Raw genomic sequence first — 17,868 nt, 5'->3', positions numbered from 1 at the left:
GCGACTTACGAAGGGTTGCCAAACAACTTCTCAGTAAAGAATATTTGATTTGATTCAGCGCGCACATCAGTTACAATGAAACAGAAAATATAAGTTTATGTCAAGTTGCAATTTGTTGATGTTTTTCCCATTCAACATTTACGACCAAAATTTGGCATCCGATAATGAGATCTAAAATATAGAACTCAATATATTTCAAACTAACTATATCTACTCAAAATCTAAGTGCTATTCGATGTTTATGGTGAAGTTGGTCATTATACTTATTGAAAACGTGCGTGCCTTCGATATTTTGGGTTTCAGAACATCGATATACAAAATAATATTCATATTTTTATTCCCGTCATATGGAATTTACAGCTAAAATGTCTAAATGTGTTCAGTTAGAACTTTTTTGTGATTATTATTAGTTTTTCATATACCAAAGTTAAATCAGTTGGCCAATAGCAATAATTAAAAATTGCACTTTTTTTCAAATTTAATGAATATTTCATTCCCTGGTCATAATGGTAGCCATTGGCATAAGTTTTTCCATGCATACACTGCCGTGACAAAGTGTAGAAATATTCTCCCTGGTAGTGCGAATGTACTTCCCAAAACGAACGTGCCTGAAGCATCAGCTTTTTCATCTTTGACCTTGATGAATGGTCAAAAGCAGCTCAAAAACGTGCCTAAGTTTGTTAAAATCGGTACAGCCATCTCTGAGAAAATATTTTTCGTCGAGCTGAGTCGAATAGTATGTAACACTAAGGGTGTTCGAGGCTCCGTTCGAAAGTCATAGTCACTTGTTTTAAAAAAAAAATCGGTGTACTTTTCAGTTTTGTAAAAATCATTAAACTTCTTTCAGTGCATATTTTTTCTACATAATAAATGGGAGAAAGTGCAATCCAAAATGCATAGACTATTCTCAAAAAATCAATTTTGAGTCGAATCGGTTTCTCCGTTTGTTCAAAACAAATGATTTGCTATATTGAAAACGTTCAATTCGGAGTATGAAATTTTTTTAGATTTGTTATCCATTTCTGGTATTGTTTATAAACCTGTAACTCTGAAATCGAAATCCTGTTCTCAATACAAATTAATTCATCATTAGTTTCCATTTTAAATCGTTGTTATTCCATAATCTAAGTATTCTGAATGTTGGGAAACGTTGTAAAGGGTGATTTTTTTGTTGGTATCTTTTTGTCAACACTGTTTTTGACAGGTCACGCGTGAATCGTGTCTTGAGTCATTGTCAATCATTTAATCATGAATCCTCTTATGAACGTAGTTTTTCTTCAAAGGCGACGATAGGCGAAACGTTACTATCAATAGTGAGCGCTACCGTGTGATGATTGACAATTTTTTTATGCTCAAAATGAAATAATTGGATATACCTGACATGTGATTTCAACAAGACGGTACCATGTACCACGCGGCACGCGAAACAGTGAACAACCGCATTCAGTGAACAGTTTATCTCACGTTTTGGGCCCGTCAATTGACCGCCTAGATCGTGTGATTTAACGCTTTTGAACTATTTCTTGTGACGCCATGTTAAGGCTCAGTTCTACAAAGATAAACCAGCAACGACTGACGCACTGGGAGCCAATATTGAAACTTTTATTCGTAAAATACCGGCCGATATGTCTTCAAACATTGAGTTTTATTGATAGTTCTATTTTTTGTGTTTGTTTTTTGAATTTCAAATCCTTTACCTCTTAAAAATCACCCTTTATGAAGCAGTATGCTCTCGTGATATCACATATTCTGATATCAATGCATGTTCATCTTGTTGATCCAGTGTCACAGTAATGTTATTTGCATGAGTAAATAGAACATAAGTAAGCGACAATACGTTCCCGAATACTCTGTAGGATGGTGGTTTTCGGAAGTCAGAAGTTGTTGAATGAAAGACGCAAAATTTTACGGTTCCATAAAATCACTGCTCCTTCCGTCAAGTTAAAGACAACAACAAAACTTTTCCGTCGCAGAAGCTGACATTGTTGAAAATCCCATCTTCCACTTGGCACGATTCTAACCAAATCTTAAATCCCCCAATTGTAGGAGGTAATGGGGCTTGATGTTGCACTGGGGTTTGTTCGATCTGTGATATATGGCATTTGCGATGACCTTCATTGATAACTAAATGTAACTTTAATTTTTTTTTTTTAGAGTTGAATTACCGGTTCCTACATTTTCAATTTAAAACAAATTAGAATTTGTCTTGTTGAAAAGCGTTTTTCTTCAAAATAATAGTTGAAAAGAAACGAGTGAACAGTTTTACATACTTCGAATATTCTTTTTCTAAAAAAAGCATTTACAATTACGATAAAAATTCGATTCATGAGCCTACGTGCATATTTTCTTTTCTACTGACATGGCATCGATTCGGTTAGGAATGAAAAAAAACATAACGTAAATTGAAAAAAATAACAATACAAGTCTCGCCCCAGCTTTCCCTACGGCTCAAATTATACCTTACGCGACAGAGGTGTTGTGATGCATCGTTTCGTACTTTTTTCCCATTTTCTACACTTAACGACGCCACCATCAACGGTTCCGCGGTACAGACAGTAGCAAACACAAAAGGCAGCATAATGCATAGTGCAATCTGTCGTACACGGGTGCATACTATAGATGAATTGTTGTGCCGGTTGCAGTGCATGATGAAGCAGTTGAGACAAAAAAAAAAGCTAGAGCTAGTGAAACAAAACCAACCGCCATCGACCACACACAACCGGGTGGGGTTCGGATATGTGGCACCTTCACGGGCGGTGGTACGGTTTTGCGGTCCAATCTTCTATGTGTCCCTTCACTAGAACTTCCCACCTTCTCCTACGATGTCATGAATCAGTGTCATCATCTGCTGCAACATGTAAATTTTTGAAGAATACTCATCTTTCCTGTGCTTTCTCATAATTCGGGGGCGGCCTCTCAACGACGGAGTCAGTGAACTAGTCACGTTCGTCATGTTGAGAATGGAATGCCAGTACTAATCGTGACTAATAACAGTTCGGCTGAAAAGTTCGTATCGTTTAATAGAAACACACATTTTTTTGCCAAAATTCGTTTTTATTATTCAACATAATTGCCATCAGAGGCGATACAGCGATTATTGCGATCTTCAAACTTTTCGATACCATTTTTGTAGTACGATTTGTCTTTTGCCTCAAAATAGGCCTCAGTTTCAGCAATTACCTCTTCATTGCTTCTAAATTTGTTACCAGCGAGCATTCTCTTGAGGTCTGAGAACAGGAAAAAGTCACTGGGGGCCAAATCTGGAGAATCGGTGGATGAGGGAGCAATTCGAAGCCCAATTCGTTCAATTTCAGCATGGTTTTCATCGACTTGTGACACGGTGCATTGTCTTGATGAAACAAAACTCTTTTCTTCTTCAAATGAGGCCGTTTTTTTTTTAATTTCGTCCTTCAAACGCTCTAATAACGGTATATAATAGTCACTGTTTATGGTTTTTCCCTTTTCAAGGTAGTCGATGAAAATTATACCATGCGAATCCCAAAATACAGACGCCATAACCTTACCGGCCGATTGTTGAGTCTTTCCACGCTTTGGGTTCGGCTCATCGCGTGCAGTCCACTCAGCTGACTGTCGATTGGACTCCGGAGTGAAGTGATGGAGCCATGTTTCGTCCATTGTTATATATCGACGAAAAAAATCGGTTTTATTTCGATATAACAGGTCCAAACACTGCTAAGAATCATCAATTCGTTGTTGTTTTTGATCGATTGTGAGCTCACGCGGCTACCATTTTGCACAAAGCTTTCTCATATCCAAATATTCGTGAATAATATGTCCATCACGTTCCTTTGATATCTTTAGGGTGTCAGCTATCTCGATCAACTTCACTTTACGGTAATTGAAAATCATTTTGTGGATTTTTTTCGCGTTTTCATCGGTAACAGCCTCTTTTGGACGTCCACTGCGTTCATCGTCTTCGGTGCTCATATGACCAGTACGAAATTTTGCAAACCACTTACGAATTGTTGCTTCGCCCGGTGCAGAGTCTGGATAACACTCATCAAGCCATTTTTTTGTATCGGCGGCACTTTTTTTCATCAAAAAGTAGTGTTTCATCAATACACGAAATTCCTTTTTTTCCATTTTTTTTCACAATAACAAAAGTAGCTTCACTCAAAATGCAATATCTCACAAACTAAAAATCAGACAGCTGTCAAATTTATACACGTATCTTTTGAAGGTTGGTACTAACTGAAAATGGTATGGATTTAATTCTATTGGCGCCCTCTCATAGAAACGATACGAAGTTTTCAGTCGATCTGTTACTAATCTGGAAAAAATAGTAGCAATATAGACAGACTATTTTTAATAGGTTGTATAAACTACGTTGATAATCATGGTACAAATGCTTGAATAGATTCTCTTTTGAGCTTGTTTTCTACTAATATCATTATTTTAGCGATTTATTAATTTTTAGTTGGTTTGACGTAAAGTTCCCATAGCTAAGTTCATTTTTTTGCAATGACTGAATGGAAACATAAATTGTAGAAGCCAAATGAATGAAAAACTTACAGAAAAGATGATTTTTGCTTTTCTCATATAGAAATGCTATACAATCACTGATAAAACCGACTTTTGAACCAAAGCCCGGAAGGCCGAATGTCATATACCTACCATTCGACTCAGCTCGACGAACTGAGCAAATGTCTGTGTGTGTATGTATGTATGTGCGTATGTGACAAATAATGTCACTCGATTTTCCAGAGAGGACTGACCCGATGTTCACAAACTTAGATTCAAATGAAAGGTCTTACGGTCTCATAGATCACTATTGAATTTTATCCCGATCCGACTTCCGGTTCCGGAGTTATAAGGCAATATGTGCAAATCTATGAGAAAATGCGCATTCAATATTCTCGGAGATTTCTTAACCGATATTTACAAACTATGATACAAATGAAAGGTCTTGAAATTGTTTAGAAAGTCCCCGAGAAGATGATCCAGATCCGATTTCCGGTTCTGCACATTTTTTTTTAATTTACTGGTAAATTCATCTAGTTGGCAGACCTTGTTAGTTGGTGGATATATAAATCTACTTTGGGACTACTAGTGCCCGGTTTCTACTTCCAAACGCATCGGTAATAGTGAAGAAAAGCTCCTAAATCGGAGCTCACTTCGATTTCTCAGCAACGGTTAAACCGATTTTCACAAACCATGATTCAAAATAAAGCTCTCAGTGTCTTAAGAGACACAGTGCAATTCCATCCAGATCCGACTTCCGGTTCCGAAATTATAGGGCTATAAGTATCAAAACTTTCAAACTGTCATACAAAATGATGCAAAATCGGTACGCTTCTGTACGTTGTGGTACGGAAGAAGAAGAAAACGCACCCGTCTAGCACACAGTGTGCATTGTTCAATTATCTATATCGTGCAGGGTTGCCACATTTAATTCTATATTAACTTGACATAACTGTTTACAAATCGAAAAGGTGATGGTAGTTTTTAATAAAGAAAGCTTTTGATTTTATTCAAGTTTGAAAAAAAGTCTTGTCAGAAAAAAATAAGTCAGAAAACATAAGTAATATGAGAAGGGCATCATTACACCACTAGGTGGATTAATAAAAGTTTTTGGAAAAAGATACGCTCAGAGACAGGACTCGAACCTGCGTTCTTATGCATTCCGTGTATACGCGCTACCATTTCGCCACCTTAACGCTTGTGATAGACACAGCTCTAAAACACGACTAGGCATGATAAAGCGTAAATCGAACATGGTCTACATCCTAGCTGTCTCACGACCGGTACCATACATCCAAATATCTTTTCTGTTCATCAAACACTAGTCTTCTCGCTCTATACCTATTTGCTGCTCAAGCACTGAATAGGAGAGTGTATTTATAATTGCTTGTCATCTTCTCTACTGGTGCCTCATCATTTTAGTTTTTCGGTTCCAGAGATAAATACGATCCGGGATGAAATTTTCGAAACTTATAACTTTACAGATTTCACCACTTCTAGCATGGTTTCGAATGCCAATATGTTTTTCTTGATCATTTGTATTCGAGTTCGAGACGTCGCTTCTAATGTTTCCTGACTGAAAGCAATCATTTTGGAGTTTGTTGATTCTATTAGTGTTTCTGTTGTTGCTTGTATTGTTTCCTGACTCTGAACATCCGTACGAGCATCTTCCTCTTCATTGCTCGATAAGTCATCGCTACTAGATAAAGCAGTTCGTTTCTTCAAATCCAAATTTTAAATTTTGTGTTACCCAGATTTTTTCAACAAATTTGGCAATATTATTTTCCGTGATTTTCTGGACCCCAACGTTTCTGTTTGATTTCTGTTGTTAATTTTTGGTTGTTCTTTAAAGTCCAAACAACGATTTTTCACGAAAAAAATCTGCCATTTTTTAGCTGTAAAACCTCCCCAAAGTAACAAACAACGATAAGGAAAACATTGGGGTCTGGTATTTTACATGTAGAAAGTGTGTGCGAAATTTGAAAAAAATGGGACAGTAGTTTTCAAAACTACTTTCAAAACCTGCTTTCGAGACAAGCGCGTTTAAAGTTTTTTGTCTATAAAATTGAAGGAAACAATTTATTACTCTAGGAAGCCCGTAGGGTCTAGCATTTCCAAAAAATCAAATTTTTCTTTTGTATTTTGTTATAATGAAACATTTCAAGAATGTTTTATCAAGTTTTTTAGTCAATCGAAGCAGAAATCTTAAGCCTGTGCGCCGATTACTATCGCTGTATGAGATAAGCAAAGATGAAGGCCTAAATATTGATGAATTTTGTTCCGATAGGTTTGAAAATTTCACAGAATATTCTTGAGATGTTTTACTATAAGAAAATATAACGAAAAAAAAAATGATTTTTTAAAAGCCTACCCGCCCTTTAACAAATTGTTCACCGTTTCAAAAAAATTTGCTTATATGTTAACAACCCTCATGAACGGATACCATAAACCAACTATACCAGATGGTTTGGATGATACATTGAATAGGTTGTTAGGTAGGTCTGATGGTACTTTTACATGCGGGAAGATTCAAAGATCATACAAAATCGTTTCAGAAGAAAATTCACTTTATCTCGTGAACTGTAGCATGTAGCAAAATTTGATTAACTTTTATTTCATTGGAAATTTAGCGTTCTTTCATAAAACTTTTGTAGAAAAATATAAAAAAAATGTTTGTCATGATTTTCAAAAATTTACACTATTTTGAAAATATGTAACTTTCTTAAATATTGTCTCTCCATTCTAGAAATTTGACAGTATTTTACTGTGGACTTCAACTACAACATATAAAAAAATTAAAAAAAAAACAAAAATACGATTTTTGAAATATTTGACTTTTAAGTGTTCTTCAGTAATAATTTTTTTTTAAAGTCACTATAATTAACAAAAACATTGCAGAAGACACCAAATTGATCAGACCCACCAATTCCGAAACATATATTATTGAAAAATTTTAAGTCATTTTTGCTTAGCCCCTTGTCAAAACTAAGGCTAGAGTAAAAAGGGCAAAATGATGATGCAGGTTGTTTCGTTTGGCCATGAATAACGCTTATGCAAATTTGAGCCGAATAAAAAAATACACAAATAAAATTTCAAAGAAAATCTGTCATTTGCGGTGGAATTGTTCAATTGTAAACGTCGGATATAATCCGCAAATCATTTTTTTAAAGCATTCAAATATTCCCGATGAACTATGAATAGTTTCTCTCCACTTAGAGTATACAAATCTACAAAAACAACTGTAGCGATGTTGTTTGTTGTATGGTATTACTCGCATTTGTTCAGCTTTATTTGTTTGGTAGAATATGTTCTTCGTCGATAAGTTGTTACAATGGCGGAACCGAAGCAGTAAAAGTTGCAAAATTTACACAATCAATCAACTAATACGAACGATTATTGATACTCGGAAGTGTGAAAGAAGTACGTCAGTTTTAATCGTATTCACGTCCTCCAAATATGTCTGTGACATTACCAACCCGCCTTTCTCACTATTCATTCTTGCTCATAAATGTCTCTACCAATAAAAGAGTCCTATGTCTTAAGAAAGGAAACAAAAAAAAATTATTGAGTTTATGAGAATAGTTGATTATTTGTTTTTATTTTTGCCTTTATCATAAAGAAAGGCTATGAAATCACTGCACTATGGTCCGAAACGGGAAATTAGCATGACAAAAATATTTTCACTATTAAATACTAGTTTTCTGTAGTTGGTGTCTTCACAAAAGTTGTTTGTGATCAAATAGCGCTCCTTTTGATGAAAAAAGTTACTAGGGCGGTCCTCATTTAGATTGAAATCTGAAATCTAATTTTCTTAATCGAACTCAAAAATGATTTTTTTGTAGAATAAAGTTATAGGAAATTTTATTTTGAGCAGCTTTGCTGAAAAAAGCACCTCTCTAGCTTTTCATTTGATCGAGTTACATCTATTTTCCCGAGTAAAAGCAGGGTGGCTCCTGAAAATTCCCTTTTTTTTGTTTTCACAATTGCGCACAATTTTGCTCAACCAAGCTTTTTCATATGAGCTATCAGTAAAAAGTTATGATTGTTTTTTCTCATCAAAAACTAGTCAAGCTTCAAATATCAATATTTATTAGATGCCAGATCGATCAAAATCTATCCTATGCGGTTCCTGAAAGGTCATAATATAAGTAAAAATTCAAGAGAAAATTGGAAGGGTGTTATTTTTTAAACTTATTTAAATTAGTCTTGAAAATACCTTCAAAAATCTCAAAAACATTGCATAACTCTTAAACGCCTTAACGTATCAACATACTTTCTTTAGCAAAATAATAGTATCAACATAGTTCTACAAGTGTTCCATACTTTGTCCTTTCGAGAAATGAGACACACAAAAACTACAGCCGAAAATAGATTTTTTGTAAATCACTTCCTGAAACCCAAGAAAATCATTAGTTTGTTAGAATGAGTAGAATGTATTTATTCTAATCAAAACTCATTGTTCACTATTCGGTACACAAGTGGATGAGAAAGAAGGGCCAGTGTCATAGGCAATCTTGTATCACTTTTGAGTTGACATTGTCGATACCAGCCGATTTTCCTAAATTAAAACAAATATCTTTCAATTGTTCAAAAGTGATTAGTTGAAATTCAAGAAATCTGCAATAATTACTAATCGGCTGTGTTATTTCAACAGGTTTACCAACCAAATCAATACTTTGATTGATGTGTTGTACACTATTTATGAAATAACTCGACCGTCCCACGACAAAAGGGCCTAACTGTAAATGACAGTTTCTCGTTGTTTACTTTTTCTTTCACGATTCATCGAACTGATTTTATATATGACGCTTTACTCTTCGGAAAACTTCCAAGGTAAAACTACAAGCTTTCGATTTATATAGACAACTTTAGATAATTTGCAGTAATGGCTCCGTAATAATCAAAAGAGAAAGTAAACAAAGAGAGGCTCTCTTTTGCAGTTAGGCCCTTTTGTTTAGGGACTATCGAACTGTTTAATTTTTCTGGTATCACTTGCTCTGAGTGCTCTTCTATACCATTAAATGTTAATGTTTTTGCTGAGCTATGTGTAGGTTTTAGTAATTGTTTAAGAATTTTCTATAACTCCTTGGTGTTTTTTTTCTGATTTTGATCGATCTTCCTCTGAACATATTCATATCTAGTCTTCTTCAGGGCCCGTGAATAAATGCTTCGTGCATTGGTATAGGCACGCCGGTGACTTTCATTGTTAGTTCTACAGAACCTCTTGTACTGTTTATCCCTCTCTCGTTTTAATCGTAAAAGATCCATTGAGTACCAGCTACTCGAGCTGTTCAAACTAACGTACTTTTCAGTTACTAATTTATTAGTACACTTTTTTACAACGTCCGTAAGAAAAGATGCCCTGCGATCCAAATTTCCAGTCAACTGCGTACAATACAAGCTTCTTGACACAAGTCGAGACATTGCTTGCTTTGAATATTTTTTCCAACATTTAATTTTCACTGTGTTTTTCCCATGTCTAGGGGTACTCGTTATGGAAATTGCAATTGTCTCGTGATCTGAAAACTTGCAATCGGTCTCCACACACGAATAAACTCCGTCAAAATTGGAATATCCGTGATCTATCAAAGTTCTGCTATGTCTCGGAATTCTTGTAAACTGAACTGATCGAAAGCATTAGAATCAACTATATGTGTTTCTGATAGCAAAACTAACAAACTAACAGTTATTCTCCACAAGATGCCGCAATGCGACAAAATTAGTAGATAAAATGGCAATATTTAAGTACAATATTTCCGATAATCTTCCTTTCGTTAGTTGCTATTCACTTAACAATATGTTGTTCTTCCTCGATTCAAGCAGTCTTAAATATACTGGACACTGCTTGCTAAATGCTGGATGGTTGGTGTCCAAATTCACATAACAAACTGTATTTTTTAACCATAATTGGTCCGAACATCGATCATTAGAATTTTATTTTCTGTAAATTCATGGAAGAAGCTGACTTGGGGTTAAACAGAATACAGTTATCTTAGTTAGTACCTTCCGATTAGTCGAATACATTTTTCTTTTCAGAGTTTCACAGTAAATTTTCGAAGCAAAGTCAGAAAAAAGTGAAATTGGAGTAAAACGGGTACGATAGTGAATTTTGCGGATCTTCTAATTATCATCAATCGATTCTACGGTATATTTTACCTAAGAAATACTAACTTTGAAAATATTTGCTTAGGTTTTTATATCGCGTTTTTGATCGTTATTTCCCACTGTGCATTGGATTAAAAAAAATGGTGGAAATGCGTACTGCAGAATGTACTGTTTTTTCAAAGTCGATGTACTGTGTTTTATTGATTTTTTACGAAAAATGTACCGTTTTTCGTCAAAAAGCCTAATGAGAAAAGCATGAAAGTACAAAAACGAATGTTAGGTAGCTATAAAAGAAAACTCGCATGTATATCAGCTCATTTGCCTGTTCATTTTTTTGTCTGACTGCACTAAGCATTCGTTCGAACAAGACGATAATAATGTTTACTTTTTCACCTTCGCTCGAGTTCTCGCTTTCGGATAGTAGAGATGTAAGCGTAAATCATGTGTAAACAATGACAGCTAGCAAATAATTGTCGTTACACACATAGACCGAGAATACACACTTAAAGCAATACACCGATTTTTGTACCGATACGAACCAACGAGTAACTGTTTACGCTATCACTTGTAACGAATTCTCTAGGTTCAGCAGCATTGTTCGATGTCGTTATCACATTCTCTCCATGGTTGATTGAGATTCATCTGGGCGAGACTGTTCCGTTCTAATCAAATACTCGACTACACAACATTCATATTCAAGAATGTTTTCAACCTATACTATAAACATGTGCGGGTGCCCTCGGCGAAGATTCTTTATCCGTGGATTCCATACTTCTTGCATAATGTCTTTACTAGAAGCTCGCGCGACTGCTGGATTGCATCTTATATTAATCGTGTTATTTTTTGTTTTGTTTATTTTTTTCTCCCCTCAGCTACAAAGAAGCAGAATGGTGCTACCTTACGCTCCAACAGTCTTAACTCGGGTTCCAGGACGCCACCGCTGGAGCGGAAAAGCAAGTTCAGTGCGCTTGGGCGCTTGTTTAAACCGTGGAAGTGGCGGAGAAAAAAGAAAAGCGAAAAGTTTGAGTCCACCTCCAAGTGTAAGTGTAACCTTTCTTCTGTTCTGTTCTGTAACTGTCTGATGGAGTTTAATGCAATTCTGCTAGTCTCATGCGTATCATACTTGTAATGCTGTCCTATTTTATTCCACCCACAGCGCTAGAACGTAAAATATCAGTACGTGCCAACCGCGAAGAACTTGTACAAAAAGGTATCCTGCTGCCCGAGAGTCCAACTTCGGCTCTGTCCATAGCTGGTGAGTATTTTACGTACCTTCATCTTGTACCGGTTGCTTTCGGTAATCAATTTCCGTCTTGTAGCACTAATTTTAGATAGTCGGTTCACTACAGTAAAACCGCTAAGGTTGCGTTTCCGTCTCAGCAATCCCCGTCGTTTCGATGCTACCTCACAATCTAATGAACCCTTCACAGTTTAAAACTAAAGTTTTTTTTTTCTTCAAAATTTTTATCTCATTTCCTCCTCATCCGGCAAACAAAATTAATTACCATGTACAAACACAAAATCGAAGCCATTTGTATTAGTCCCACGGATTCGGTGACGTGGTCAACATCATCTCATAGACAACTACAAACCTTTCATCAGCCGAACCACTACCGAAGCCAAAGTAAGTCTTTACAACCGAACCAATCTAACCTCGTATTATCGATGGGACTTACCTTTCCTAATAAATTAGACATTGGGTAGAACCACGGCTTATTCCGGAAGGGAGGAGTGTGATGTAAGTCTGGCCAACACCAGTTGAACTACCGGAAGGCCATTTTACCTCACTCTCCTCTGATACTAACTTTCGCACGTATATCTACCATGTTGTTCGTGTTGTTTTTTCCTCTACTCGGTGGGTGTTGTTTTTGTTTCGATTACAAATATTTCGCTGTTGTTTCATTTTCATCGCATTTCATCGCACACATTCATTGTAGGTACACGCTTCAAAACAATCATTTCCATTATCGTGCACTGTTTGCTACAACACAAATTTCTCTTTCGACCACATTCCATTTTCCAGCTGCGGTGCTCGCATGCTGCGAGTGTGTGTTTGTTTTATTATTTTTTTTGCGTTGTTTCTAAGTAGGCTCCGGCGGGGTTATTATTTTTCAGTTCTTGTACAGTAGCAATGATAATATTAATAATAACAACAACAACAACAACAACAGAAACCGAAGCCCTAACCTAGTCTCGCTAACCTGTGTTGATCTGTTGATGCGTGAACTCTTCTAACAACGTCATTGTCTTCTTTCGTTCTCGCTTCGCTGGTCTATAGTTATGTGGGGACCGTATTATTTAGCATCTATGGGTTAATTGAGTGAGGTGGATTGGCTTTTTTTCTTCAATTTTCACACCACAGGCCTTCGATTCTTGGTGATTTCATAGAGTGTTGCTATATTTGCATCTCAACCAAGGGTAATAATTAACTACAATTGAATAAACAAATTCACATTTCCATTTTGATCACATTTTTTCAATGGATGATTGGAAATTATTGGGCTCTATTGGAACACCTTTCGCTAATATATATTTTTTAATCGTTTTCTTACATTACATGAACATGAAGTCATTAGGTTTCACGTACGAGGGTTGTTACTTATGTATTTAACCTAAAAAATGAAGATCGGAAATGGTTTTATTGTTTTCAAAACTATTCCCATAGATCAGTGGTGGTTCCCAAACTATTCTGGTAGAATGCCCATTTGAATGCAAAGTCCTGGCATTACATTCCTTTTGTGGAATTTGGCCTTTCTGTTTCAACAGACTTCGCAGCCGATTCTTAGTGTATTCTGCCCATTTGAATGCATTGAATATAATATTCATTTTACTGCACAGCAAATAGAAAAAAATTGGTAAAATCCTCCGGCAATCTAGTAATCATTTTATCCTAATAGTACTGTTGTTGTACCGTTGAATTCTACTATGTCACGTCATTACACTCTCACAAAGTCACTATTTTTCCGAAAGTGTATCAAATGTTATAATACAGATACGTATTTCGGAATGTTATTTACATCCTTCTTCAGTGTATCGGTTTTATAAGTTTATTGAAAGAATGCTGCAGTGAAGTTCCTTTTATACAAACGTAAGTAGGTAGAAATGTAAATAGGTAAACCACAAAAGGAACAAAAAAAATTGAAAAGGAGAAAAAACAAGTAACAGAAAACTGGAAGAGCTAAGTGTTTTCTATGTTTGTTTTTATCTTGGATATGGGTAGTAACTAGAAAAGCCAAGAAGATGTATTCCCTTGGTCTCGGTTCAATAAAGAGATGGAGTTATTTTTGAATATATGTAAAAATTTCTGCTGAATCTAATTTCCATGGATTGGAAATTTGTCTTTAGATTTTTATGTCATTAGTAGTGAGTTCATGATCTTCAAAAAAGGCATGTTCTGCTACTTTTGACTTGAAGTGATGTGGTAGTCCATTTTCCAATTCTTTGGACGCTGTCTAATGTTCTCTTTGTTTGTCCGATGTATATTTTATCGCAATGAGGACACGAGATTTTGCATACCCCAGACTTTTTCAAATTCTCTGTAGGATATTTTGTAGAACCTAGTAAAGTTTTCAATTGGTAGTTCATACTGCTGAACACTAAATCTAAACCAAATTTTTTTAGTTTTGATTTTAATGGGTGTGAAATATTTCGATTGAAGTCCACCGATATTCTTTTAAAATTTCCAGAAGAGGGGGTGGGGTCAAAGTTGTAAGTGATTGTTGTTTCCACAGTGTTAATTTTTTATCGAAGATGGTTTGAATTGTATGCTCCTGATATCCATTGAACTTTCCAATTTCGAAAATAAAGTTTTTCTCTTTTATCGCAGCATCTTTACTAAGGGGCAAGGATATCATTCTGTGATTCATATGGTGAAATGCTGCCATTTTGTGTTGATGGGAATGATTAGCAGTATTTGGTATGATACGGTCCGTATTGGTAGGCTTCCTATACCTATATTTCGAAAGTTAAGGATTTTGCCTCCCGGACAATAAGAATATCTAAGAAAGGTAAACCGACGACACGACCAGGCACTTCAAAGGAAAATCGGATTTAAAAGTGTCTGTGAGCGATTTACCGTCAGTTACCACAAATACAGCGACCCCTTGTTAATAATAAAAATGAGATTCTCAAACAACACTGTTAGGGCATATTCAGGAGTGTTTTAGTTCTAGATGCATAATTTATGTCAGTTACAAAATTTAAATCTGGATTTTATAACAAGAAAAACTGGCAGCCCCAGCAGTGTTTTACTCGTGTTTCAAATATACAAAAAATAGAACGGCATCGTAGACCAGTTTTAAATTTGACAGAAGAACTGGTCGAATAAATAAAACTAGAACGGCTTGCTGGGGATATGTTTGTTTCAGTTTCAGTTATATTATAGACCACCCATATGAATCTCGCAGCTGCTGAATTTGCTCTTATAGTTGCTACAAATAGTTACCAAGGTATCCTAGAAATATAAATAAACAAATAAATTGAGAAAGTTCGTCTGAATTCAAATATCGCTAGATTGCTTCTGGGAAGTTTTAAAGATTATTTAGCCGATTTATAATTTCAGTTTGACCAGATGGTGGGTAACAATATATGCTTTGGAAAAAAACTACAAGCTTTGGTTAATTTGGTTTCAAATCTGAATCTCCAGGAATTTGTACGAAATCTAGCTGTGTGTATACCAGATTTCGCTGTGGAGCACTGAATGAACTACGAATGCGAACTGTACTATGAATATACTCGAAAATTTTACGTTACCATTTAATTGTTTCTTGTTAAGAAATGGAGACATGATATGTTGAATGTAATGCCGTGCCATGGCGTTGCTGAACTCAAGAATGATTTCGCCTCAAGCTGACAGGGTCTGCCTAAGTCGTCTTAACCGTTTTAATTTTTCGTCCTATTTTGCTCGCACAAGTTTTTAGTAATATTTTGTCGGATCGTTAACCATATTCGATAGTATCAATTTCGAGTGTCGTGATTTCAATGGCTGAATTCGGATGGCTTTAAATTTTTTTTTATTTTCATTGCTTTTCGAGTTTTCGATTATTTGATGGAAATTTTCCAGTGGTACGAATTGAGACGCTCTTACTTGTTCAACAGAATTGATGGACCTTATAGATGTTTTTTCCAGAGTAGAATTCGTCAAGCTAACTAATCTCCTTTGGTACTATTCCTATTTTGAAGGCCGTCCACTTAATTGAATTTTTGAGCATAGACGCATAAGCAGACGATGTTGAAGCCTCTTTAATAAAAATCTTTAGATGTGATATGAGCTAATCATTAAAATTAAACCCATAATACATTTATATTTGCATTCGTTTTCTTACTTTGCGACATATGATAAAACCATGGAGTATTTCATTATTTACACTCATTGATTCATTTTGTTCGATTCACATTTTTTTATTGAACAACAAACGTAACCAAGGATATCGTTATTCTAAAATCAACAGTTTATCAATCTGGGTTGCCAGTTCCAAACTTATTTTCCAAGATCTCATTTTGACAATTCGAGTTACTGAGGGGTAGTTAAATGTACGATACAGTTTTAAAAGCAAGTGGCAGGTCGTATCGTCGGGTAAACTGTTATCTTTCTCTTCCTCATAAGTGAATCTAATATTTTTATGTAAATTATTAATTATTTCTAAGAAGTTTGATAAATCGTTGCGTTTGATGATGCAAAATATATCATCTACGTATCTCCACCAGCGATTAGGAAATAATCTCTGCTTATTTAAAAGTTCTTCAAGGTTTGCCATAAATAATTCACATAAAAACGGGGAGAGTGGATTACCCATTGGTGCCCCTTGTAATTGTTTATAAAATTCCCCTCTGAATTTGAAATAATTTACATCCATGCAAAGCCGGGTTAGAGTAAGATAAGACCGTACTTTGCATTTCCATAAACTACTACTATTTTTTGAAGTAACCAATCTTCCAACAGATTGATTGAGTCCTTCACTGGGACACTTGGGAATAAGGCGGTTACACTTCGAAGAAGTTATTATAGACGTAGAAACAGGCCTAAATAACTGTAATCTTTCTTTTTCTCAAATTGATGATGCCAGAACTATTGTAGCTGATATCATTAAAAATACTCCATTGAAAAATCAACAAAATATGGGTGATAAAGAACTAGTGAAACAATTGCGGGAAAAGCCTGTATTTTATGTTAAGGCTGATAAGGGAAACAAAGTGGTAATTATGGACAAATCAGATTATGATAATCTGATAACCCAAAAAATCAATGACGGCCCTTATAGGAAACAAAGAGCCGACCTCCTTCTAGATATTATTAAAAAAGTAGATAAAACTCTTCATGAATGCAACCCAAACTTCGATATCAATCTCAGTAGCCTCAACGTTTCTAACCCGTTTTCTATTTTTGATTTCATCAGTCATAATTATAGTGGTTTTAACCTTAACGTCATTCGCCTCTTCGGACCAGAAAAGCTTTCTGATCCTATGTGCGAGGTTGGGGATTGAACGCAGGTGGGCTGCGTGAAAGACATCGACTAACCCATCACGCTATACCCGTCCCCAGTCGGTCTTTTCGTTGGGTAATAAAAAAAAAGTTCTGCCTTAGATAACACACCTTGTGGCGTTTGCATGACAACACCGTGATTTTTTTTCAGGTGCTCACCCAAAAGTAATTTCTCGGGTCATATATGGTTTTGGTTTTACTTGTGTACGAGACCAAAACGAAAACAACAGTTTATTTGCGACCCACAAGGTTCCATGGAGAAAATGAAGACAAAAATTAAGTTTTGGGGATAAAGATGTGAATGATTGTGTGTATTACTAGTCCTCTCACTCAATAATAACTAAGCGATATCAACATCTGTATTCTGGTTCTGAACACTAGATCTGGTTATCGAACAAGGTGTCTGGATCAGAATACTGGATATGAACCTTGATTCTGGACTGAAATTGTTTATCCGGATATGGATGAACTTGAAGCAAAATTCAGTACTTGGATTCGGAACATAAATCTAGATTCTAGACCTGGACCGAGATTGTGAACCTGAACTCCTGTCAGAGACCTTAATCTTGATTCTGACCCTAACCCTACATTCGAAACATGGGCTTGGACTTGGATCTTGGAACTTTCGAAAGAGTTTCTGTAACTAAACTTTGAACCTGGACTGTGGACGTGAGTTCTGTACCTGGATTCTTCACCAGTATTTTGCCCTTGGGCTGTGAATTTGGACTAGATTCTGGACCTGAGTTCTCTAGGTTTCCTCAATTCTAATCTAGAACCTGACTTATTGACAGAGATTCTAA

At 35.7% G+C, this 17,868-nt stretch overlaps 1 protein-coding gene across 4 annotated transcripts in view; it reads left to right on the top strand.

Moving 5' to 3' along the window:
• LOC131438578 (phosphatase and actin regulator 4-like) overlaps positions 1-17,868 on the top strand; it is a 487,676-nt gene that overhangs the window by 149,655 nt on the left and 320,153 nt on the right. For 3 of the 4 annotated variants that reach the window (XM_058608682.1, XM_058608686.1, XM_058608684.1), the window contains exons 3-5: positions 11,460-11,627; positions 11,744-11,842; positions 12,116-12,211. In XM_058608682.1, coding sequence (XP_058464665.1) covers positions 11,460-11,627; positions 11,744-11,842; positions 12,116-12,211 — 363 coding nt within the window. The remainder of the gene's footprint in view (positions 1-11,459; positions 11,628-11,743; positions 11,843-12,115; positions 12,212-17,868) is intronic. The other variant, XM_058608685.1, reaches the window with a different exon arrangement.

Source organism: Malaya genurostris, chromosome 3, assembly GCF_030247185.1.
Source record: "Malaya genurostris strain Urasoe2022 chromosome 3, Malgen_1.1, whole genome shotgun sequence".
In the NCBI taxonomy this organism is placed as follows: Eukaryota; Metazoa; Arthropoda; class Insecta; order Diptera; family Culicidae; genus Malaya; species Malaya genurostris.
Note: the sequence above shows the minus strand (reverse complement) of the source record. Positions and strands in the feature narration are given on the sequence as shown.